General features: G+C 39.1%; 1 protein-coding gene across 1 annotated transcript; it reads right to left on the reverse strand.

Moving 5' to 3' along the window:
* Positions 1 to 3: 3 nt before the first annotated feature.
* Positions 4 to 26,676, reverse strand: pkn3 (protein kinase N3). The gene is made up of 22 exons (XM_018701931.1): positions 26,370 to 26,676; positions 19,294 to 19,570; positions 17,714 to 17,883; positions 16,339 to 16,462; positions 15,368 to 15,519; positions 13,826 to 14,045; positions 13,472 to 13,654; positions 12,580 to 12,689; positions 10,356 to 10,499; positions 9,850 to 9,925; positions 8,679 to 8,838; positions 8,190 to 8,256; positions 7,919 to 7,980; positions 7,307 to 7,376; positions 6,934 to 7,025; positions 3,401 to 3,577; positions 3,237 to 3,299; positions 3,049 to 3,125; positions 2,467 to 2,609; positions 2,082 to 2,189; positions 1,787 to 1,867; positions 4 to 902 (listed from the first exon to the last, which is right to left on the reverse strand). Exons 1-22 carry the CDS (start codon positions 26,388 to 26,390, stop codon positions 702 to 704), a joined length of 2,778 nt encoding a protein of 925 aa, XP_018557447.1. The 5' UTR covers positions 26,391 to 26,676; the 3' UTR covers positions 4 to 701.
* Between the last annotated feature and the right edge of the window lie 490 nt (positions 26,677 to 27,166).

The raw sequence follows: 27,166 nt of genomic DNA on the forward strand, positions 1-27,166 counted from the left end.
TGGTCAGTGTCCAGCAGATCTAAATTTATTCATCAATATTTCTGTCATTTAGTTTACACTTAACATACAGGCTGGTTTGTTCTATACAAGCATAATCTTCATGACAGTATTATTTAAAAAATTCAAATACAGTTGTATTTGGATATCTGTCAGATATCTATCAAAGAACTTAAATAAACATTGGCTGACTGTAGTGTATTACATCCCAACAACATATAGCAGGTTAGGTAACAGATGGACATAAAATGGTTTTAGTAAGTAGCAAAAGGTACATTCAGTGCTTTGACTTTCACAGCTGACTGTCTTCATTTAGATCACAAATATTTGCAGAGTAGTACTTTGAATTGAAAGGGCAGTGCTGACATTCTGAGCATCACTAGCCTGATATCCATTCTGCTTGATAATACAAACAGCATTGATCAGTTAGCACAAAGGTGATTTGGTAGAACCAAAAAATGTTTAAAAGTAAAAGCTCTATCATGAAATCAGAGCCAGTTAGTGTCACAAACTTTCAGGAGAACTGAATGTCTCAGCAACTGATAGTGTGTGATGGTCCTGGAAATGTGGAACTGTGCAGACATGAAAACGACAAGACTGTAGTTTCTAAAAGTTTGCTCAATCAGAGGCACTCTACTGAATAAAAGTAGATACAAACACGAGTGCCCTTTGACAATGATGTGGCACAGGGGGACTCCCTGTGGTCAACTCATGAAAGAGAAGTCAAAGTCAGCAAAGATTTCTTGTTGCTCGTCCGTGAGGACGCAGGGTGTTCGTGGGAGGGTGAGGACTGGTTTGAGGCGAGTGAACTCCTCGTCAAAGTTACTGACGTCCTGTGGTGCCCTGATGACTGGCAGGAATGGTGGCTTCACTTTCTTGGCCAGGAGAGAATCCCAGTCCATTCCCTGTCAACAGACAATAGGTTTATGAACAGCAGGTTACAAAAATCTACAGACACCCACAAAAACCTGCCATTATGATTTGGATTCAATATGCAGTGAGCGCTGTGGATGTACTACCTTCTCGCTTAAACTGGTGTACATTTAAAACATATTTGATTGATTCATAATGTATTAACGTCATCTTTTTCACAGCAGCAATCAGAATACGTACGAGGTTATGCTGGGAGCAGATTTTTTCACCTTTCATGACATCACCCTGTCAGATTAGCAGTTTTTTGGATGAGACAAGAAGCTGTCAACACTACAAGGTTGATCTGGACTAATCATTATTCACATCCTTGTGTGTGGAGGGAGTAGGGTCAAGAAACATGCTGTCAAGAGCATGTCAAACCAAACAGTGGCAATATAACCCTGTTCACCTGAGAGACTGCTCTGTCATCATACTGGTCAACATGAAAGAACATGTTTACCTGACATTTCAACTGTTTTTATTTGTTATTCGCTGCTTTCAGATGTTACACAGCTGAGTTCCACCACTTTGAATAGTTATTCTTTAACACAAAACACAAACACAATTCACTGCTTTTACTTTTTCTAACTATAAATGTAGGAATCTCTGTCCGTCCGTCCATCTGTGTGTGTCTGTCTCTCGCTCTGTCTGTCTGTCGATTTTCTCAACAACCACTCATCTGATCAACTTAAAATATCATCTGCATCACTGAGGACCCAAGGAAGTGCTGAAGTGTTGACTGTGAAGTTTTTTGGATGAGCAGTTCTGAAGAGAGCTTTTCTACATGTTCCTTGATTTGAAGAAAAAGTGGAACTGGACCATAAGGGGAGAGCACATTTTGAATGGGCGCTGCACTGGTTTAGAGCAATAAAATGACCTGGAAGAATCTGTGTCTTTTGATCTCTGAGGCATCCTCCTCTCCTGCTCCGAGTCTCATCTCAGGATTTTTCTGCAGCAGCTGCAATACAGTGAGAACAATGGAGGGGCTCAGTACAATAGGACACACAACCTTTAGATCATTTAGAGCCCTCTAGTTGACTGAAATTTTGGCACTGAACTCAATGATGGTGATTCATGACTACAAGTTCTGACATGACAGAGTGATTTTGTTGTCTAAAAAGATCATGGAAAACTCTTATGGACAATTCAGATTCAGTTGATAGGACACCAACCTTCTGAATGAGGGACATGGACTCAGGTGAAAGGAAGGAAGGGTAGCGAACGTCATCGTTGACAATACTGTCAAACACCTCTTCCTCATCATCACCTGGGAAGGGTGACTGAGAGAGAAAAGAGAGCAGCACAAACTCGATACTCATCTTCAACATTCTGTTCCTTCGATGGTTATATTACAGTATAGTTTATTGTTGGCTTTCATTGTTCCTGCTAACCACACAGGCCACAAAGAGATCCCTTCATGATGCAATTCCAAAATAAAATAATCCTAGCTCTGTGTACAAATACATTCATGTGGACTCCACACCCCCCACCCCAGGACAACCTGCCACCCCACAACACTCTTGCTAGGGGGACATACTTAAATCTTATTATACTGACCTCCCCCACAAGCATTTCATAGATGAGAACCCCAAACCCCCACCAGTCCACACTGCGAGTGTAGTTGTTGTCTGTCAGGACCTCTGGAGCCAGAAACTCTGGTGTGCCACAGAATGTTGAGGTGCGATCCCCATGGCCCATACCTACGCACAGTGCAGTGGTTACACACTGTCAATCAGGCTTTAAACAAAAACCTAATAGTTTTACTTCAATATGCAATCATGGGATGAAAGCTTCTGTACCATGTACTATGATATGGAAATCACTACACACCTATTTGCTTAGACAGTACAGAGTCCTTTAAGAAAGACTAATAACATTCAACCATTTTTACTTGACATGTATTATAGGTAATAAGTTTGAATGACCTTGGAAAATTACATTAACATGCACATGTACATTTTCATTTGGCAGATGCTTTTATCCAAAGCGACATACAGTGAGGGACAACACTAAAGTGTCAGTGCAGTAGGAGACCTTGAAGTAAGTACTAAGTACAGAATCTATTCAATAAGGCAAAAAAGAAGATTAAGAAGTGCATCAAAAGCACAGTCATTTTAAAAATCGTTTTAAATAGCTTACCTTCTTTGCACAAGCCAAAGTCTGCTATCCTAACGAAACCATCTGCATCCATAAGCAGATTATCCAGCTTCAGATCCCTGACAGACAGACACAAACAGACAGACAGAGACCAAATTATGTTATATGCCCCCAATATGCAGCTAGGTGTCAAATAATATTGTTCTGAAAGCAGCATGATGAGGACTCACCTGTAAACAATTTGGTTTTGGTGGAGAAACTCCAGACCCAGCAGCACACATGACGAATAAAACCTTAAAACAGAAGGTGAAAGTGATGCAGAGAGAACACTTACGTCCCATATAATTGCTGCATGTCAGTGGGCTGTGGTTTAGAGAGAGTGATGTGTGCTCACCGGGCCTGTTTCTCAGTGAAGATGCTGGTGTGAATGTGAGTCATGAGGTCTCCTCCTGGGGAGTAAGCCATCACAAAGCACACATGGTCTGCTGTCTGGAAGCAGCCGTACAGGTTCACCAGGAAAGGATGCTGTGCAGCGTTGATCACTTCAAAGATCCTCTTTTCACACATGAGGCTGAACACAAACACACAAATCTGGTCACTACTTAAATAAAATGCTGGGTATTCAAGCATGCATTGCCCATTTTTGACCATTTTCATTAATGACTACAGAGATTGTGCAGACTTGCCTGCAACCTAATAGTGAGTATCTTCCTTTCTATCATCATGCCTTCGTGACATATTGTTCTTCAAAACAAAGCTGTGCTCAACATTAGGGCTAATGGGGCTCTTCCATGGAGATTGGCAAGAGACAGATTTAAAAAAGCAGAACTGTGCAAATAGTAGCAGCACAAGCAGAGACTTTTTGTCTGTAGTATGGATCACCTCCCAAAATACTGGATCTTACACTTCCCACAATGCAAATGGATTTGATGCAGTCAGAGCCTTCCTATCTGTGAAATGCCCTCATCTGTCAAACTCCACACCTCCAGCTTGTAACACAGGCTTTCTGTTATGAATTTGTGGTCTACAATGCAAATCATTAGTAGTTATTATTGCTTAACTAACAAAATGTTTCCATAGCCACAGAAGACAATTACACATCAGTTTTCAACAGGATTTTCATGTGTAAAATTGCTAAATCACCCCTTTCAATATGTTGACTTAAAAAAAAAACAACATCATTGAGACTTTTATTTATCATGAAGTCCTGATAGAAGTTAGAATATTTAAATACTACTATAGAATATTTAACTACTACACTTGTTGCTGTAGTTTTTTTGTCTTCAAGACACCTGAGATGATGGCCAGACAGCAATGCAAGAAATAACCTTAATATTATTCTGTAATAATGTCCAAGTTAGTTGAATAAAATAAGTAAAATTAAGTAAAATAATAGATACTGCACATAAGTCTCAGCTTTAATCTAAGTAGGTTTACAAATATACCCCTTTTAACATGTAGTGCCAAAATTGCAAGGGTTCAAAAGTAATTATACATGTGGCCTCTAAATGTCTCTTGGTCAGCTGTGTGCCCATCAGTGTTAGCTCATGAACAAAAAAAGCTCACAAGTGGCTCAGAGCTGACAGAGAGTTGAGAGTTTCCATAGATAGAGGTGGAGTTATCTGTCGATATGAGGAGTGTATCAATCATCTGATTTCAATCTGACAAAGCTAAAGATCAGACTAAAGACAGAGACCACACAAGAGCTATTGCCAACCAGTCCAGCTGCAGTTAATTAGTATGTAATTTCTTGAGTCATGGCCAAAAATGTTTTTGTGCAACCACGGTGAAATACCTTTGACCTTTGACCATCAAAATCTAATCAGTTCATCTTTGAGTCTGTTTGTGCTAAATTTGAAGAAATTCCTTCACAGCAGTCTTGAGATATCACATTAAAGAAGCCATAAGCCAGAAAATGTGTTCTGTGAGGTCACACCAAAATCTAATAGACATAGGCTTTAAAATTTACAATAAAGTGACAAATAATAACAACACAGTTTTTTAACAGGTCAGCCTTTCCATGTCTATCAATGTATTCCATCACTGCAGGCTAGAATAACATGAGGTGATTTTATGATGACATTTGGGGGAAAAAATTAAACCCTGGATGGTGGTGCAGTGGTTAGCACGGTCGCCTCACAGCAAGAAGATTCTGGGTTTGGATCCTGGTACACCCGGGTTTTTCTGTGTGGAGTTTGCATGTTCTCCCTGTGTCTGTGTGGGGTCTCTCCAGGTTCTCCAGCTTCCTCCCACAGTCCAAACACATGCAGGTTAACTGGTGACTCTAAATTGTCAGTAGGTGTGAATGTGAGTGTGAATGGTATGTCAGCCCTGTGATAGACTGCCCATCTGTCCAGGGTGAACCCTGCCTCTCACCCAAGTTCAGCTCGGATTGGCTCCTGCCCCCCATGACCCTTAAGGATAAAGGTTAAAGGTTAAATTTAAAATTGTCAGCTGTGGGACAGGACTTAATGTGGAACAGGAGACTAATCCAGACTATTCCAATGATAGTCTTAATTCTACCTTTATCTAATCATTGGACTCTTATCTGTAAAGTGTAAAGAAACACACTCACTGTTTTAATCACACCCTCAACCTTGTTCTGTCTTATGGCATTGATATTGAATATTTAATAGATTTTCCACAGTTTTTGGATGCTGTAAGCCTAATTTAAAGAAGTGATTCCATCAGCGTTTAATTCAATGCCATGTCTCAATGTAACAGAGGACTCTTATGTTAACTTTAGTCCCTCCCAAACTGATCATCTTGTAGATGTGATAGCCCTGCAGGCTCAGTGTAAACAACACTTGATTCTGTTGCCCCTCTAAAAAAGAAAATAATGAAACAAAAGAGGTTAGCTGCATGGTTTAACTCCCAAACCTCTATATTAAGGCAAACAATGTGAAATCCTGAAAGGGCTGAGCTGCATATTACTTCTCATTAATAGAAGGAGATAAAAACAATCAGGTCTCTTTTGAGCACTGTAGCCAGACTGACGGTCACAGCTCTACTGATCCATGTATTCCTAAACAACTTTATGAGCATCTTTAATGGTAACATTCTATACTATTGTTACCATTAAAGACTATTAGACAAAATCTCCACCTCCTGCCTTCATCCAGCACTGATTTATCTCCAACCACAAGATCCTTAGAAACAGCTGTAAAACCTGATAGATACTTAGACTGTTTTTCTCCAATCGACTTTCACCAACCAACTTCAACAATTTCTTCATTTAAACCATCGACCTGTCTCTTAGACTCAATCCCAACTGGGCTGCTTAAGGAAGTTTTACCTTTAGTTTGTACTTCTTTAATAGGTATGATCAATCTGTCTTTATTAGCAGGCTATGTCCCATAGTCCGTAATCAAACCTCCTTTAAAAGCCTACCCGTGGTCCAGGCGTAGTAGCCAGTTATAGACCATATCTAACCTTCTCACCCAAGTTCATAGTTTATTTTTGAGGATTTTCAGTCAGGGATTCAGAATACATCACTTAATTTCCCTGAGGGAGTCATCCCAAAGGGATCAATAAAGTCTGTCTAAGTCTACATCATAGATGAATTGTATTGTTTTGCACATTTAATTAAAGATCTCATTTCATATAAACGGTTTAATTTATGGTTGTGACAATATTGCTTGTAATCAATAACTCACAAACATGCCTATAACAGAATATGTAAACCCAGAGTAAACAGAGCCCCTTGATAACTAGCTTCATGATACCGGTTATCCAGGATGGTCAGTGTGGGGCTCAGTGAAGCCACCTAATCCAGAGAAGTTGGCTGAACTTGTTTTGTGATACAGGCCCCTGGTGCAGTCATATATTTAGATCCTGTCCTTTAGGAAGTATTTACCGAAGAATTTATGGAAAGAAGTATTTACACTATAATTATCTTCCAAATAAACTAGCTGAGGGATTTCTTACCTGTCAACTTCATCACGTGTCACAATGTCTCCTTTCTTCAGGGCTTTGATGGCGAACAGTTTGCCTGACTTCTTGTACTCGGCTAGCAGCACCTTTGATCAGTTACAATGCACAGGAAAAACGTTTGATTCATAGTAGCCTCCATGTCTTTTTCTTTTAAAAGAAAATTTGCCATATTTCTAGAAAAGAGCCGACAGGAAATGAGGGAACAGAGAGACAGATGACATGCAACAAAGTTTCCTGGTTGGACTCAAACAGGAGATGTCGCAATTACGTGATCAGTTTCCTAAAGTGAGGTACTGTTTTCTGGTCTGAACACAGCTTCTGGCATTTTTACAGGTATAGTGCACAGGAGAAAAAGTTGCATGTGTACCTTTCCAAAGTGACCTCTTCCTAGGACTGAAATACAGTTGAAATCTTCCATCTGCAGCCCTTCATCCCTGCTGTATGAGAATACAAAACTTAACATTTTTACAAACTTCAGTGGTTTAAACCATGCTCTCTGAATGCAGAGAACATGTGCCAACGTGCCATGTCACAAAGCCCAAATCATCTCAAACTGGTTTCTTTGACATCACTGTACTCAAATGGCCTCCACAGTCATCAGACCGCAGTCCAACAGAGCACCCTTGGGATGTGGTGTAATGGGAGATTTGCATCATGTATGTGCAGCCTACAAATCTGTTGCAACTGTGTGATGCTATCATGTCAATATGAACCAAAACCTCTGAGGAATGTTTCTAGCATCTTGGTGAATCCACTAGAATAAAGGCAGTTCTCAACACAAAAGGGGGTCTAACCTGGTACTAACAAGATGTACTTACTGATGTGGCCAGTGAGTGTATATTTGTACTATGTGTAGTCTTAGCTTATTGTATCCAGAATATATTATATTATTAAGGTATTTCAGGAACTGAAGGGAGAGCCATGAAAATAATTCCAAACTAAAATACTAAATTCCACATTCCTTCTACGTACAACTTACTGTGGAGTTGGATGGATCAAGGGTTGTCGCTTGGGCTTTGGGCTCTTGGTTTCACCTGGAGACTGTTTTTTTAAGCAAGGTAAACAGGCATAGACATAAAGTGGCACATCAAGGGGTGGATGGAACAAAATCACTACACTAGATTCTGACCAAGGTTTTGGCATTACTCATCATACATAAGTAAATGTTCTGTGCCATCAGCCCTGTTATACTGGTACTCATACAACTATTCTTAATGCATTTGTTACTGTGATAGACCATCTGATCTTACCAGTGGAGAGTCTTTAGTGTTCTTTCTTGTGTGGTGTGGAGATTTTTGACTCACTGCAAAAAGTTCTCTGAGAAAAAACAACAATTAATTAACTAAATGGATAAAGAAAGAAAGAAAAATGAGGGGGAAAAATGAGGGTGACTACTGACCTTTGACCACCAATTTCTAATTAAATAATTTCTAACCATTATCATTCATCCTTGAGTCCAAGTGAAGCTGTTATCTTTTCATAATGCTCATTTTTATAACACAAATTATTATTATCATTATAAATTTTCATTTTGACTTCTCTTATGCTGAATACAGATCAGTGATATTGTTGCCATCAGACCTCCATTGAAGTTACACTCTCTCTGAGTGGGTAGAAAAATAGCCACAATAGTCACTGTGGAAAGCTAGGCAAAGAAGTAAACAGCCAACAAATCTTTCATAGATGTGACGAGAAGATGGTTCTGGGTCATTGTGTCTGCAGACACCAGGGAGTCTTACTGTGACGGAGAGGTGGATTTGGATTTGGGGCCAGTGGTAGGGCCTGCTAATGGAGGGCTCATGGGCTCCAGGGAGCTGCAGGGAGGTAGGATGCTCATCATCAAACGGCCCCAAGTGGCAAAGTTCATGTTCATCTGGGCAGCACGCAGGAAGTCCTTCCCTGTGGGGAGAAATGGAGACGAAAAATAAAACCAAAAAACCCCAAAACAAACTGAACCATTTACTGAAAGATTTGAAACAAATTTTCAAGGAATTAGAGCTCAAACACAATAGTGTAAAATGTAACACTTATTTATCATGCATTTCAAGTTGATCCAAACAGTAGGTTTTTGGTCAGAAATGGTTGATTGATTGATAATCTAATACTGCTTGATCATTCTCTTAAGTTGCTGTTCAATCTATTTGTGATTTGAAGGCCTGAGAGAAACACTCAAAGACAAACTACAGATCTTTCATAACAGTTAGTCTGCACTGTATTGAGATTAAACCAAGGTACATCTGTTCACAAGTAGTTCTTACAGTTTGGGTTGTTACCCTGGAAGCATAGTGCTCTACAATTCTAGCTCAGTGTGGTTCATCATATTTATAACAACAGAGTCCCAGAGTATCTTAAAGCCCTGGGTTGAGGGAACTCATTCCCAGCAGACTAGAGTTAGTGCTGATGACTTGTGCAGGGGTTTAAAAACAAGATACTCAAGCCACAAAGTTGGAAGAAAGGAACTGGAATAAGTGACCTATAATAAAAAAAAATATCTAGCCACCACAATTTTAAGAGTCAAAGCATACCTTTATCATCCAAGTTATACTTTGTAGGTAAATTCCTCTCATTTATTTTTTGGAGGTGTGAATGATTTTATGATGATAACACTGGTTTGTTGGTACAGTGATGTTGCCTGGTCACCTGAAGTTCTACATTTGTCCTTTCTTTGTATCAAGGTCTACAATGGAGATATGTTTTGGACTTTATAATATCATCTTTAACATTTATTTTGTAGTTTTGTGTGATTTAATGTCCTAGCTCTCATGATATCAAATAAACTAAACTAAATCCTGTAACTAGAGACCTCCACCTTCATCTTCTCATTATCATCACACTGACATGGCATTCTTAAATCCTTAATTCATTATGTTATATGATGCAATATGAATATATGTTGTTATCTTTACCTACCTTTTTCTTTAGGGAAAATTCTCCTTTGCCTCTGGAGTTTGGAACGCCGCTCAATGACAGGATTGATAAATGTCACCTAGAAATGAACAGAGGAGCTGATTAAGATTTAAGTATGCAGCTGAGCATTAGTGCTGGTGGCTGTATCACTGGGAAAAAGTGCTTACTGATTGGGAATACTTTAGTCACAGCACTATCTTTGTGACTTTCATTCCCAGAATGAACAGAATAAACAGCTCAATAAATATAAGGACACTGATGTGAACTTTTTGTTTTTATGGTGTAACAATAATAATAATATAAGAATCCTAGCATTAATTGTTTGGAAAATTAAGACGAGTCTGGAATGGGAAATGCATGCAGAGTACATGGGAAGCAAAATCTCAAAAATTAAACAGTGTTTTATTAGTGTATTATTTATTGTTTACCCAGTGATGTTTTAAGTGTAGTTTAACTATAAAGTATATACAAATAAACCAGAACTTTAGGCTAGAAATGAAAGAGAGAACCTCAATGAAGAGGATGCCCTGTGGCTCCAGCTGCAGACACATGCCATGTCGCTGGTTATCCAGGAAGTCCTCCAGCCGCAGGAACTTCACCCCACTTAACGCCCGCCAGTCTCTCCAGTACACAGCAATTTCCAGCTCCCTGGACTAGGTTGACACACACATTACAAATACTCATACATGTTCAAGATTTCATATTTTCAATGTGTATGTTTTTTTCCTCAAAATACTGAATTATTAGTTTTGGTGTACCAAAATAGCTCCATTTTGTCAATTACTGAAACGTGGTACTCCAGTGAATTAGTACTGCATTTAAAAGTCACATTCATTTTGTGTATTTAGAGCACTTATACTGCTGCAACAGACATGAAATTATCCTGATTGAATCATCAGTACAAAATATGAACACCTGTGTTCTTTGATAAAAACTCAAAACTATAAGCCAGGGGGCATAAAAACATTAGGGCAGAAGTTAACTACAACAACAATATGCAATTCAGAAACAAACATTTGATCACCAAGCTTAAAATTCTGCAAACATTAGGTGGAAGCTCAAGACAACAGTGCTGAGAAAATTATTTTACAGTCAACATCTTAAATCAATTTACTTTCACATTCTCAGTCAATTCTGGATTTATTCGGTTAATATAGCACAATTTTTTGTCATTACATTCAATGACTAAGTGTTTTGAATTTGCCACAGCTCGGATTCTGGCCTCTTCTCAATAGCAAGGACAGCCATCTCTCATGGGTATCAAAATTTCTGATCTTTCAGAAATTAGGATGAAATAATCAAAACTGATGCACATAACATAAAACAACACAATCAATTCTTTATCTGGGAGAGCTATGTTTCTATGTGAGGTAGTGTAGAGGATATTGTTTACTATAAAGAAAAAACTCAAACGGGGATACAGAATGGGGAAAATGCTTCTGGAACCAGCAGCTCTTCCCACTTCACAACTCTTTAAGCTTAAGAAATACCTCATCCTACATTTACCATAATGCAACTAATACCATCTTATCGTTAGACTCTGAGTGCCTGCTAAAATGCTCTTGTCTGTCATACTCCATGTTCCAAGTTCATAATGCAGACTTTGTGTTATAAGTTCCCAGAACCAAACCAAGATAGCCGTGATGAGATCACCAAGGTTATTTTATCAGACATGCCAAAGATCCTCACAAAAGATATTACATGATGCTATATGCTACATGCATGCTACGCAGCCATGTTTTTCACAGGCTGCGTAGCACCCCCTGCAACTCGTAAAAGTGACCTGCTTGTGTAGTGTCAGTGAGTTCCCCTTTAAAATATCTCACAGCTAACCAATAGGAATGAGAGCTGGGGCGTTCAATACTAAACCCAAGTCTTAAGCAGTGATGCTGAGTGTGTATGGTTAAAGCCAGATTAGAACAAATGTCAGAGGATTAGTGGTGGGATTATATGAGTAGTGTACAGTAGGAGGTGAGACTATCAAAGACATACTTGGCCAACTCACAAAGGGACCAGAAGTCAGAGCTCTATGTTATTGTTCTTGGGCTGTTAATAGATGTACACCATTTTGCAGTATCTAGTCAAGAGTGCTAGAAATACTTAAATCATTCAGAAAGTATTCAGACCCCTTCAAATTCATTTTCTTCGATCAATCTACATTTAATACCCACTAATGACAAAACTAAAACAGAATTTGACAAAATTTAGCAAATTTATTAAAAAAAGAAAAAAATGACATATAACACTGACATAAGTATTCATACCCCTTACTAAGGGCCCTTACACTTGAGATTTAGCTCAGGTGCCTCCATTTATCATCATTGAGATGTTTCTACACCTTGAGTGAAGTCCACCTGTAGTAAATTCAATTGACTGAACATGATTCAGAAATACACACCTGTCTATATAAGGTCTCATAGCTAATTATGCATATCAGGTCAAGGTCGCCCACCCTGAGTCTGGTTCTGCTGAAGGTTTCTGCCTCTTAAAGGAAGTTTTTCTTCACTGTCACCTAGTGCTGCTCATGGTGAGAACTGTTGTAAACTGCTGTAATTATAGTAATATAAACAGTACGGTCTAGACCTGCTCTATATGAAAAGTACCTCAGGATAATTTCTGTTGTGATTTATACTGTTGTATAAATAAAATTGTCTTGACTTGAAGGACCTGCCTGCAGAACTCAGAGACAGTAGGTGAAGTGAAGTGAGGTGAAGTGAAGTGAAAACCACTGACCCTTTCCAGTTCGATGCTGAAGCTCTGGCCCCAGGCCTCTTTTCCCAGCTGTCTCCAGTGTGTGCGCCCCACTACCCGGTTGTCTACCTTCAGTACAGCACTTATCTCAGCTGAGACACAAACACAAAGATGCAAACTGATACACACAGTAGCTAATATGGGCTATAAAGGTCATAATAAGATGTTATATGTTAATATTTGAAATAGAAAAAAAATTGTGTCAGCTGCCATAACTACACAGAATCTAAACACAGACACCTCAAGTAAAACATAATCTTTTCTCTAGACAGTGTCCTCTAACTGTCCAGCAGCTTCACTCCATGAGAAAAGAGAGGGGTTTATTCAGTTGTAACACTCATCTAGATTGGAAGAGCTTTGTATTCAAAAAAGAAAAACAAAATTGGAGACCTCATCTTGTGACATATCACATATCTCATAATTACAAGGTATTATCTTGTAGTTACAAGAAAACTATCTCATCAACTATTCTGATCTCCTAATTATGGCAAAAGGTTATCGAGCATTGGTATATAGCAGTGGCTTATTTGTTTCAGGAAACTGAAAATTCAAGTCATAGCTGTCTGATAAAAAGGACAACATGGATCTTTGTGCAGTCATTCACCAAATGTGGATCTGAACTCATCCAACATCTGCACAATTTACCTGATTTGGCACTCTCAGACTACCTCTGATTGGTGGAGCTTGTGGCACTAGTCTGTGGCCTGATAGGAAGTTCTGCAGACACTAGGACTCATAAAAAGACTTTCTTCTGAATGTTTTTGGGGTTTCATGGTAATATTGTGATGATGAGATGCAACAACACTTACTTTCTTACACAAACAGAGGTAATATGGCCAAAGAAAAAAATGATGTAGATGGAGTGTTAACTTACAGGACAGGTCATCAGCCTTGGTTGTCTTGCCATTGGCACTACGTCCTGACAGGCCAGCTCTCACCTTCAGAGACTTTCCATCTGTGAAGTTTCCAGTGGTGGCTGAGAAAGTGGTCACATGACCACGGCTTGGAACCGACTCCAACAGGTCTTGACAGCCCATCAAACATACCTCTAAACGCCCTAAGAAACAGCATTTCAGTTATCAATTCAGTGTTGAGAAGACACTGTTCAAAGCTTGATGGAAAACACTTATTTGCTTGAGAGAGAAAATGCAAATTTTGTAGAAATTACAAATCAGTTATTTGTCGAAGAAATTTTAGGAAAAAAGTAGATTTCAATATTGGTAGCAACCTGTTAGACTTGCTGGTTTGAAGAAGGAGGAAGAGTATGAGGAGGACGGAGTGTTGGACTGCTTCTTTGGTGTGCCATAGGATGGTGAGGTTCCCAATAACAGTTCCTCTCTAATAGCAGCATGCTTAGGATGGTCCTGAGGCAACTCACTCAAGCGTCTCTCCAGGGACAGGCCTAACAAAGCCACCTTCTGAGACGACTCTTGCATTCGTTCCTGAGCCTGAGGGACACACAACACTCCTGAGGAATATGGACTGGCTGAAACTTTTTATGCCTTATGCCAGTGACAATAGTGACAGAGAGTGTGAGCCATGACATGCCACAAAAGTCCCTCAGCCAGTGAATTTTTGGTTATATGGTTGTGGTTATATGGTCCACGCCTTAAGTCAGGCGTATTTTCAGGAAATACCATTTTATTATACATTTTTTAAGTTTCTGTAAGTTTGACCTGAGTTACCATGGAAATGCAAACCTTCAGATTAGCCTTCATCAAAGATGAAGATTAGGGAGTTTCATAGAGGAGGCTCAGAAAAGCAGAGCTATTGTGAAAAGTCATACAAACTAAACCAGCATTGAACAGTTTCATATAGCAAACTCGGAGCTTGTAAGATCAGACTAGGACTCTAGCAAGGTCATTTATAGCTAGAAGCTAGAAAATGAAATAATTAGAATTCTCTAGACAGTTGGACAGTTGTCAGTTGGATTACGTTACTCAATTTCTACAAGTGGCATATCTACCTGCATGCAGTGAAAATACAGTTTAAATACCTTCAGATGGGCTGTCTGTCGCTCCTGTATTTTTAACAGTTTTTTTAAAATTGGTTTCTTGAGTTTTATTCATTGACATGTAAAATGTGAACAAAGGGTGAAAATGTTTCCTTCTGTGAGGCTACAGTCATTTCTCAAGTTCATTAATTTGCTTTACTGTAATTGACTCAGGCTGATCTCAGAACCTCTGAATTTGCTTAATCAAACTGTCTGCAGGTGCAGCCTAGTTCAGTTTTTTAAATACATCAATAAAATAACAATCAAGTCTCTTTGGTTCCATTTAGATTTAGTTTTTTTCCCATTAAATTTGTGGAACTGTTTCCAATCTCATTTGTATTTGTTTTTTCAGAACACTTATACACACTTGTATGTCTGTCTAATTATTTAAAGTTAATATTTTCACCTGATATTATTGTTATTAAAGGTGTATATTTGCTATTTTTCACAGATATAAAAACTAAGCAGAGCACCGAATAGGCCAATTCCAGTCAAAGGAATTAAAATTTTAGTGCTAAATAACAGGTTTATCTCAGAGGACTTTCACCATTCTGTCCTTTGTGTAAAGAGGATAATTGGGTTGACAGGGGGGCACATTCATTTATTGTCAACAAAAACAAAAAAGAGATATTTTGAATTTTGAATAAAAAGGCAAAAACAAAACAAAACAATTTTATTTTATTGTAACTTTTGTTGCTGTAGCAGTGATGTCTCTACTTTGTTTGCAGGGACAATGCAATACATGGCAAAAATGGGAACTTTCAAGCTGGTACAAACCTCTGCAAGTATGCGACGGTCCTGGATCTTACGTCCACTCAGCTGCTTCACCACATTTTTAGCACCTTCTGCTACGGCCGACTCAATTTTCATGTGGTGCATGAGTTCAGCCACCCGCAGCTCAAGAGGACTGATCATCTCCATAGTGTGACCTAAAGACAGGTGGAGTATTATCAGACAACACATGATTTCAAAAAGACTTCCATCTCTGTTTTGACATTCTGTGTTTCATTCTCTCCATTACCACTTAGTCCAAGTTATTAGTTACTATGGCCAAAAAAAATGACACTTTTTTCCATAGTTATACCGTAGATGCAGAAAACTACAATGCCAGAATCCATGTTGTCAAATGTATTGGCAAGTTATTCAAAATACTGTTCATAGTGGGGCAAGAGTGAATTATCTTCATTTTAAGAAATTTGTGTTGTTCAAATTACAGATTCCAAACAAATTCTAACTGACATCTAACTAAATTAATAATTGCAGTTTTGGGGGACATAAGTTCATTCCTCACATTAGAAATGCTTTGTTTTACTAAATAAAACAAATCTTAACTCACGATGCACTATTGGCTTTTTCAACTACTTTCAACCTCATAGCTCACATGTTATCACTGAAGCAATGACCCCCCCAAAACAAACTCCAGCTCTGAGAAGCTCTGGACAAAGGCTGTTTTGGACTTGGCTGTATGTCACAATGTAGTTTTTGTTTAAAATGTGTTTTGTCTGATATAATGTAAAGCAGTGCAACACAGTTTGTTGCACTGAATATCAATTTGAACATATCTATGATTTCTGATAACTTCTTCATATTGATTGCATTTTTGCATGGTTACACAAGTTAGAACATAATTAGGGTGACTCATGATATAATAATGATGAACCTTGGGATTTGTCACTTTTTGTGTGTTTTATACAGTGTTTATAAGGCTTGTGCATGAGCTGTACGTGTGTGTACTCAGTGCAAATTACCATGTGTGCCACTCCCTTCCTCGTCTCTGGCTTGACTGACTTTGATAATCTGCATGCGCAGCAGCTCAATTTTTGTGCGGCTGTCCTGCAACATCTGCTGGGCTGTAGACAGCATCTTCCTGTCCTGGAAACAAAGTCACATCTTAAGACCACCACAGTGCGTCTACTACACTAAGCCAGTTAAAGATTGATAGGCAAACTACCAGAAGAACTTAAAAAAAAATAAACAGACTCCTGCCAAAGTTAAACTAAGCAATCTGAATAGTGAATGTTATAGAATTGGATCACATACACCTTGTACACCTTTTTTTACTTTTCACCACAGACATTTTGATAATTTGTCAGTAAACGTATCAGAAAAAGCACGGGTGAGTCTAACAGTATCTGTGCTGATGGCACCTGGCAATGCTTCCCCTAAATGGAAAGCAGTTTTAATGTTATCAGTTCCACCTGTGCCTTCCCTAGCCTTATAATCAGATTAAGCTGCCATGTTGTTTTACCTCACTGTTTGAATCTCTGAACACAAAACTGGAGCAGTGAGGAAATTTCTGTCTGGACCAGTTCAGTTCAATTCAATTCAATTTTATTTACATAGCGCCAAATCACAACAAAAGTCATCTCAAGGCACTTTTCATATAGAGCAGGTCTAGACCGATACTCTTTAAAATAGGTATTTACAGAGAGAGACCCAACAGATCCCACCATGAGCAGCACTAGGAGACAGAGGCAAGGAAAAACTTCCTTTAAGAGGCAGAAACCTCGAGCAGAACCTGGACTCAGGGTTGGCGGGCCATCTGCCTCGACCGGTTGGGTTAAGAAGGAGTTATGCTTTTCTTCTATGACATGTCAAAATGTTTGCCATGAAGAAGGGTATTACTATTACGTGATGTGATGACATTTTGTATTGTATTACTTGCAATAAGTATGTTTTCTAGGATTTAAATGGTATACACTATTCTCTACATGAATACAATGGGGGAAATGGCTTCCCAAGGGCCCTCAGACAGATTACATTAATAGATACAAAAAACCCCCAAAACAATTAAAGCTTCCAGTGTGCAATGTGCATAAGGTGGGTAAAAGTCAAAGGCAATAAAGTTTATGATAGTACCACAGTCAACCCACTAAGAACTACCCTGTCTTCAGGAATTCTGTCTGCAGTAGTATTTCTCTGTTTCCCTCCCTTGTCTGATCCCCTCCCCTTTCTTAAACACCAGAGATGCTTTCTGCTGCTGCCAGAAGTTTATAATATGGACAGTGTTAACTCACTGCTACAGGCACACCATCTAGGAAAACCATCTCCATCAGCAAAGTGATCAGGGGACCGACTGTAATGTGGGTTTGTGTGTGTAACTTGGGCTTAATTGTACAGTACCTTAACTGAGCTGTTGGTGTACGTCTGGATCATGTTTTCAGCACCTTGTTTGACCTTGGTCTCCATAGTGAGCTGTTTCTTCAGGGTTCTGACTCGACTCACCAGTGGTGATGTGACCTCTTCCCACTGACCCAACTCTGCTGAATGTTTGTCTTCTTCTTCCAAGCAGCCTGTGTAAAAATAATCAGATTTAGTGGTAGTTAAAGGTCATTCATTTGAGATGGTGTGTATAATTTTTGTCCACAGCATCTTTCAATTATTCAGAGGGTGTACGTTTTTGTACCCCAGGACAATTGTAGCAGTGTGCATTACACAGCTACAGCTATAGTGTTTTTTTGGATGCTGCCACTGGTGTATCCAGAATGTTCAACTTCTACTCAAAATGTCTTACACTAATCAGTCACATGCATCTAAAAAATATCTGCATTCTATTCTTGAGGAGAAAGACATTTAACATTACTTCCCACTGAAGACAAAACTGCCAGAATTGGATAGTTAAAAATAAGCAGGGTAGACATGACTTCAAAGTGAGAACCAATCTACCTTTCTTATATTTGCTTGTTGCTAACACAAACCACTGTTGATGTTACTTGAAAAATATATTCTGGCAGTCACGAGAAGAGGGAGGCTTACATTAAAAATGGATTCGGATATATATTTGCAACTGCCAAGAATCCATCTGGATACATAATTAATGATGTAACTGACAACTAGTGCTCAAATAAAAAGCAAAGAACAGGATAAACCTGGTTTTAAGTACAGTATTTTATTAACTTTTCAACTTTGACTAGGTTACTTAATTAACAGATGAAAATAATTCAACAAAGTATCATTGAAATTAAAAGTTCAATGTTAAAATTCATATTCAAACAGGAAACCACTGAGGGAAGCAAAGATGTTACATTGTCTGAAAAATATCAGGTGGTTGCACTGATGATCAGTTCTCTTGTGTCGTGGTGCTCAACAGAAATTTACAGTACAGAAACTATGTAATGCATCTTGTAATTTGTTGGATCAGTCTTTGATGCTGTCACAGTGTTTTACAATAGTTGAACTATTAGGACATCTCACTGCTTCAGCCTGACTAGTCTGTCTCCCTCTGTGTGTGTTTGATAAAGCAATGCTCCAGATTTTATTCACTCCTCCCATATTGGCACAGACAGTGTTCATCCTCATTTGAAATATGATGGCTCTGCAGTAGACTTTAGGGATTATAAAATAGCCAGGGTTCATCCTCTCAAGAACATGGATTAGTTTTCAAGGTACCACACCATGGACCAAAGAGAATAGCTAAATCTGATAAGAGCGTATGGTGAGAAGGTCACTGAAACAATGAAGAATCTGATGATGAATGATGAATATCAACTAACTGAATTTCAATCCAACTTGACAATAACTGTCCAGATTATCTTCCCCTGGACCAGATCAAAAGTGACCAAAAGGACAAACTGACAATCCCTTCATTAGTTGAGGTATATCTTTAGAAATTAGGTCTTGGGAGTTTCTATAGGAAGATGATGGATTAAGGTGTTGTCTTTGTATCAGAAAAAGCTCTCCAGCACATCCTCTGTTTGAGTTACCTGTGGTGCGGTCTTTCTCTGCTGCCATAGACCTGGCATTGAGCTCCTGCAGTTCCCAGTGCAACTTGTCCAGCTTGCGACTCGAGGCCTTGAGTTGGCCCTCCACGTCTGCTGCACTCTTGCGATTGGTGACAGCCCGCCGCAGCCTCTCAGCTGCTTCCTTGATCTTCAGCTCCCGTTGGATCTCCTGCCTGAGCAGAATACGAGCATCTTCCAAACGCTGCTGAAACTCTGGGTCAAGAATATCCCCCTCATCCAGACCCTGTAGGTTGCCATTCTGAAAGACACATCATGACAGCTTCAATCTCTGATCACTGTGCTTGGTTCTAGCCCCAAAGTTGTAGAACATTTCTGAAATTCATCTTGTTCATTATCATTACTATTATTATTATTATTATTATTATTATTATTATTACTAGGGTTCTAACCCCAGAGGGGTAGAAACATTCACCTCCCCATCTTGATTGCCATGGTGAATGCCAGGGGAGAAATGGTACAGCCCACCATTATGCCTTTCTCAAGATCCTGCCAGGCAGTGGACTTGTCTTATATGGTAGTGCAGAACTGGAGGTCCTGGAAGTAAGCTTTAACCAGCCTTGCAATGCTTTCTAGAACCTGGAAAAAGCTAAATACTGCAAATGAATCACAAAAAAATTGGCCTGATGGTGGCGCTACAATAAAGAGTCAAGCTTGAAAGGCCAGCCCCAGTACACTGTGTCCTACGGACTTCAAATTTCACTCCCTTCCACAACTCCATATACTCTACAAAAAAGCCTCGTGGACACTAATTTAGCTAATTTGATGATGTGAAACACAATAAAATGAATAGAACTTTTTCAGCTTTGACTTTATCAACACCAAATGTGGTAAACTGCCTTAGGGTATGGAAATGCACAGTTATTATTATTATTATTACTAATGTTAACAAGACTGGTCAAAAGTTGTGGCCCCAAGAAATCAAAGTTTCATTCAAATCCCATGAAGGGGTGGCAAATGGTGGAACTCTGAGTGCACAGTTGTTGAGACTTTGTGATGGTGAAACAAGTGTGTGCTTGGTCTCCTACTTACAACAAGCCTGAAATCCACTCATTGCTGATTGTGGCTTTAATTGTGGCCGATTGAGCTGCTTGCTTCGGTTGGGCGAAATAGGGTTAGAACCCACCAATTGCTGCTTGTGGCTATATTTACCAGTAGTGAGCTGTAAGGGCCAACAAGGCCTTCTCTGCTGGCCTGTCACAGTTCCTGAAAGTCTATTCTCTTCATCTCATAGTTTTCCTCTCGGCTGTGCTGCTTCTAGTACAGTCTGTTTATGTTAGAGCTTTTATCCAATCAGATTTCAGCCCTGTGCTGCCAAGTTAACAGAAATCTGCCTTGAGGTCTTCAGATATCAACAGTCCAGGTCCCTGTAATTTAAAATAAATGATGATGAAACTGTTTCCACACTGACCCTTTAACCACTTTCAAGTTGCCGAGACCAGGGGCAATCTAGTAGGCCTTTGACATCGTCAACATTTTCATGTCATTTGATTGGATGGTCAGAGCATCTCAGTCCAACAATAAGTCCTTTTCTGTCGTTTTAATTTGCATTAGGGCTGAGAATGTCTGCTCGACAGAGGCAGTTTTTTTCATTTGCCTACAAATAATCAGCAGTTTCAGTAAGATGCATTGACCTAGATTTTATTGTTTACATCTTTGTCATTTAATGAGTTAATATTGATGCTTCTGCTGGAGAGGATGTGTGTGGAGCAGCTGTGGCTGCAGTGTTTAGACCTATGAGGTTGAGACCTATTGAACTGTGTCAATTGTGTTAATGAGTCCCAGTTCAAGCCCAGGAGTTCACATGTTCTCCCTGTGCCTGTGTGGGTTCTCTTCGGGTACTCCGGCTTCCTCCCACAGTCCTAAGACATGCAGGTTAGACTTAGACTTAGACTTGACTTTACTGATCCCTTTGGGATGACTCCCTCAGGGAAATTGACTTTCCAGCAGCTTATAGATACAAAATAGTATAAAAGACTAAACAATAAACAGTGCACAGTAAACTCTTAGCTAAATATACAAAGTATAGACAGAATAAAATAAGGATGAAATAAGATAAATATGGAGAACTGTATGGCCTGTGGTTAAATTAGATTATTGCACTGTGGTGGGTGGTGGATGTGATTATTGCACACAAAAGAAGAGTGTCCAGGTCTGTGTGTGAGTGAATGAGTTGTTGTGCAGTAAGTGGCTACCACTCCTTCCCTTCTGTCCTCTGTACTCTATCTCCTCCTCCCCCAAGTGAGGAGTTATAGAGCGTGGTGGACAAAGGAGTCATTACACTCTACAACTCCTCACTTGGGGGGGGGGGGGTTAGGTTAGGTTAGGTTAGGTTAACTAGTGACTCTAAATTGCCCATAAGTGTGAATGTGAGTGTGACTGGTTATTTGTATGGATTGATGGATGGTTGTTATATCATTGCTTCAGTAATGATATAAAAAAAATAAAGAAGTTAAACTGTGTTGTGACAGTTATAGGTCAATGATATACAAAGCTTCTAAACAGATATTTCTAAAAAGTATTTTTAGAAATTTTATTATTTATTATTATTTTATTATTTTTAGTCCAGAATAATGTGTTTAAACAAGTCTCATTTGTTAAATAACTTTTCAGTGTGCTTAAATTCATTTTTTTAACAGTATTTTTTAACTTCATCACCCAAAAAAGTGAAATCTTTAACAAGTATTCCTTAGAGTGCCTACACTGCCTAACTGTGGTGTTGAGGGTGCTCTTGGCTGCTGACACATTTAAACTGACAATTTTCTCTTTATCAGCATTGGGAGGGTTAGGTTGAAACTGCTAGGGGTTCTATGGGAGTTGTATCCAGTGACTCAGGTGTGAAATTCAAGATTTCCTCAAGGGTCCTTTTCCTTTCCCTGTGCTTCCTCTGGTCCTTCTTCCACTGTTCCCTCACCTTTTCCCTTTCTTTCTTTGACAGCTGACTGACATCCAACGATGGAGAAACAACAACAAATTACTCAATTGATCAGTCCATTCAGGCCGCTTTTCCATTGCACAATTTTAGCACTACTCGCCTCAACTCGACTCGACTCTACTCAGTATCAGTTGTTTTCCATTACAATTGAGTACCACTTCAACGTGGGTGGGGTCGTCGTAGAAAGGTGGCCCAGAACTCCCGTAACCTCATTAGTATGCGCTGTTACTGTTGCCAGGTTTTAAAAATGGCAGGTTTGATTCTTGTGAAGGAGTCGCTCTCATGGCTCATCCAGCGACGTCACTCCCTGACCAATCAGTGGCCTGCAGTCTGTTGACGTCTCATTTTAGGCTCAACTCAGCTTGCTTAGAACCCCAGCCGAGTAGGTACTAAAAAAGTACTTGAATGCCTGTCACTGACTGACTGATGATGTTTCACCACTGGTTGGCCAAGTGAGTGCTGGAGTTTGCCATTGGTCTTTGCTCTTTCAAAATGATCTTACACAATCTAATATGTCATAAGGGGGTGTTTACAATCAGTTTTGTCAACTTAGCACCTTTGACACTAGATTTACTGGCTTTTCAGACCCCTACAGCAAGTTTTTTTTTTTTTTTTTTTTTTTCAGAAGCACCCAGCAACAAATGGAATGGACTTGCCTTTAAATAGTGCTTTTCTTGTCTTACCGACTACTCAAAGCAGTTTACACACCCATTCATACAAATTCATGCAATGCTTGTGGTAAGGGCATCTCATATTTTGACACCCAGCCCCTTCATTAGAAGTTTTCTTCACAGCTGCAGGTGCAAGGTGCAACTTGAGTTGGAGTAACACTTGGTGACAAAGTGGAAATGGGTAGTACCTGTTCCGTTGTCTGACAACAGAAACAGAAAAATGTGTAAATGAGAACATCTTTCTTTGGACTTCCGCTGTATTAAAACACTGTATATGTGAGCACACAGAGTAGGAGAGAGGCAACAACTCATTTCCATTGGTTTGGTTTGGAAGCTCTCAGTTCAGGTGTCAGCTGCAGGCCTGTTGCTGAAATGCACGCAGCTAAAGCTGAAACCAGTGGTGTCATGGTGAGTTAAAACCCGCTGACAACACTGTCAGCCCAGCTGGAAGGAAAGAGAGACTCTAGGGTGCCGCACAATTCAATGACTGAGCTATGACCAAGACACCAATGTAATCGACACCCACACACACATATATATAGTGTGAGAATGTATGAGTATGTGTACCTAAGTGTATGTAGATGGTTGAGTATGTATTCAGGGAGCACAATACTTAAGCTTTAAGTTGTTGCCACAAAGGCCAGGATTCCCCTAGTGGCACTGGCAAGTAGTAGCACCTCAGTGACTGCCCGTTGCACCACACAACCATGTTCTTTTTTGTTTTTCATTCATTTTATGTAGTTACTTCTGACAAGGAGGTTATGATTTCATCTGTTTTGAAATAAAAAGGGACAAAAATACAATCTTTCTAATCATCTGTGTTCTTATTGCTGAAATTATGTTAACATACTCCTCCATTTTAAATTGTGAGAGTGAATATTGTTATTGTTACACAGATTTAAACATAATTGAGCAAATATAAATTTGTAACATGTAGTAGGTCACTTAATAAATAAAAAGTAAAATTCTAATAGAAGTCAGCTACATGTTGTTTTCATTTTTTTACAACCTGTTTGTTTTTCACTTTTTCTTCATTTTAACAGCAGCATAATGAAAGCCATTAGTCGGTATCAGTCATTCATCCTGTCCTCTCTCTGCAGGTAGCACTGGTGAAGGGAGGAGGGGTTCGTTTGTATCAGCCAACAGCTAAGTTGACAAAAATTTGCCAAAATTTAAGATGCATGGCTAACTAAATTAAACAGTCAGACTACATACAGCTTTTGTTTTATTTTGTTTGTAACAATTCACCATTAGCCGAGGTTTTATTGCACTTATAGTAACAAGCATTGTTGTGCCAACTAGAGTAAAACTTTTTCCACTGCGGCCTCTCTGCTCTCTCCATAGGAAATACATATATTAGCCCACATACACATGGCAGTGGAGAAGGTGCCATACCACCATACCAAAACGTTAATTACCAATAAAAGAACCAGTAACATCAGAGCTTATCAATATGGTCTTTAATAGTTTAGCACTGGGGCCCGAAAATACTGGGTTTTGGTAACATTACCCATCCCCATGAACCCATTTAATACCTGGTTTGGTAGTTATGCCTGCTTCAGCCCATTTAACACCCTATCAGGTTTTGGCACCCATCCCTACAGAGATATTAGTGCATGACAAATAAAATTGCCACCAAATTGCTACCTTTGATTATTTTGGAGAAAACTAATGTAAAAATCAATGCATGTTCCACAGAAAATGGGTACAAGTGTCTTTTTCCCTTGCTGTTTAATCGTATATAAAGAGAGAAGCAGAAATGTGGTGGCATAATCAACTGACTCTGACCAATTGTATGTCAGGTAGCAACATACAAAATGAACGTCTCCATGAGGATCTAATTCTTTGCAGTAATTTTTGTTCTTCTCTCATGTTTTATACAGCAAAATCTTACAGCAAAATTTCATTATTACTGAAATGTTATTTTATCTTTCACTTATCTTTGTTTTAAGTTCAAACAAAAACAAAAAGTGCAGTCAGCAGCATCTCTTATAAACTTAACTGAAATTTTAAATAAACAAATAGCTTCCTGAAGTTTTATAAAGTAAATAAAATAAAGTTAAATAAAATTTGCAGGCCCAGCCAATAATCGGTCTGTCCCTAGATAGGATAGGACTATATATCACAATATTCAATAGAGGAAGTAGTAAAGGCTGTATTTTGTTCCTTACCATTTCAAAACGGCTCAAAGTGATTACTTATATAAATTAAAAACAAAAAAGTAGAAGGTGGCTGGGTTGTGCCACAGGATACCACTGAGGTGCAACTACCTGCCAGTGCCACCAGGGGGATCCTTGACTCTCTCCACTTGGTGATGGCAACCTCCAGTTAGAGTATGATGCCTCCCAGATACTCAACCACACACATGCACCCTTTTTAACACTTTTACAGTATGACCTAATTAATGATTTCTGTCTGTGCTCTGATGTCCTGGCAATACTGTTGTTTTCTATCGTTCTTTCGTTAATGTTCTTATTTATCAGTAAAATGAATTTACATACATACATACATACTCATGCATACACGCTACTAAGGACACACATATACTCAAGCACACATATAAATATGTTCTCACAATCATACACTTACATTAGAATATATTCATTCTTGCACTCATCGTAGATACTTAAGACTGACACGTGCGGTAAGTAGGCTACAGTAAAAACATCCTATTTTCGACTTGGGAACGTTCACGCCTTTTTTTAAGGTGGCTTTTGCCCCTGTGCTGCCCATAATTACGATTTAAACAATATGACATGAACGCGGCATTGTGCAAATAACATAGCCTACCCAGTCTTGGCCTGGATGGCTTCTCAGAGTTAGGCATTACTTATCCATTTCTACTGCTATTATCCTCTGCATTACCTAAATAGACACACCTTCTGCTTTTTTCTGTCTCAGGAAGTAGTGTCAAATCAGGATCCTATTGAATTGACAATGAATCTAGCGTTTTTATATGATGCTGACCTGTCAAATAAGATAACACTCCGCTTCCATCAAAACAGATGGTTTTAGACGGTTGTCCAAACAAAACTTATTGAAAATAACCTCCGTCAGAGAGCTGAGTTTTAATTGAAATAAACGTTTTTAGGTTAAAAAAAAATCGGTGTTTGCTCAAACAAAAAAATCATTTTAGAGATTTTGGGAGGTTTAGGTTATGTCGAAGAGGTAACTTAACTCCTACCATCTTTTATTAGTGAAACTGGGACATTTCAGTGGTTACTGTTAAAGTTTATGGGCATTTGTCTGACTACCACAAAGACAGAGGAACTATGAGAAGAACAAGACAAACAGGAAAATCCAGCGCGTCTGTCTGGTAAAGTAGCTATTATTTGAGTGACCTGAACGTCAGGTAAAATTAGTTAGTTATTAGACGGCAGCTAATGTCTCCACGATAAGATTAATTTGAAGAACAACTGTAGCATTAAATTTACCTGCAGTGTTAAATTTGACATGGTGGCTGTTAGTTATCTGTGCTGGACATTCACACGGCGTCAACGTTCGCTCCGGCTGCCAACGGTCCTCTTCGGGTCACAAAGTAGATGAAACGGCTCCAGGAGGATTTACACAACTCGTTTAAGTAAACTGACAGCGGCATGTGAAATTCAACGTCCACTAAAGCTGTTCATAGGCTCTCCATTCCGGTGTTCTTGTGTTCATCGTACAAACTAACTGAGTAAAAGTTTGAAACTAGGGATCGACGCAAAACTGACGTCAGTAGACAGCGGCAGGCAGTCGGTAATGACAGGAGGGTGCAGCAACCAATCACATTCGATTATTCAGTGCACCTGTCGGGGTTGCCTTCTGAAGCGTTCACGTATCCTATGATCTCCCCTCACGCCTGATTTCTGCATATAGCTATGCTAAACGTGAGCAAACAACAACAACAATTAGTTTCATATGTTAATGAATTAATAGTCATTTAAAAATAGATATAAAATCTTGGATATTTCCTTTGCTTAATCATTACCGAAACCGTTAAACATGATTGTATAACGCGTTGTTTTAAATCTGTTTTGTAAAGATCTCCTCGCCCACTAAACGTTTTGAATAGTGAATTGGACAAAAACCTCTGGTCATAAATCCGTTTTTGTTGGTGGAGTCTATGGGGGACAGGTACATGCTGACAGAGAGATCAGAGGCACTCGTTAAGAAACACTTGTTCAGCTGTCTGCTACTGTGTCACATTTGGGTATTTTTGTTGCACTGTAGGCATATCATGTAGCCTAAA

Source organism: Lates calcarifer, linkage group LG9, assembly GCF_001640805.2.
Source record: "Lates calcarifer isolate ASB-BC8 linkage group LG9, TLL_Latcal_v3, whole genome shotgun sequence".
Classification (NCBI taxonomy): domain Eukaryota; kingdom Metazoa; phylum Chordata; class Actinopteri; family Centropomidae; genus Lates; species Lates calcarifer.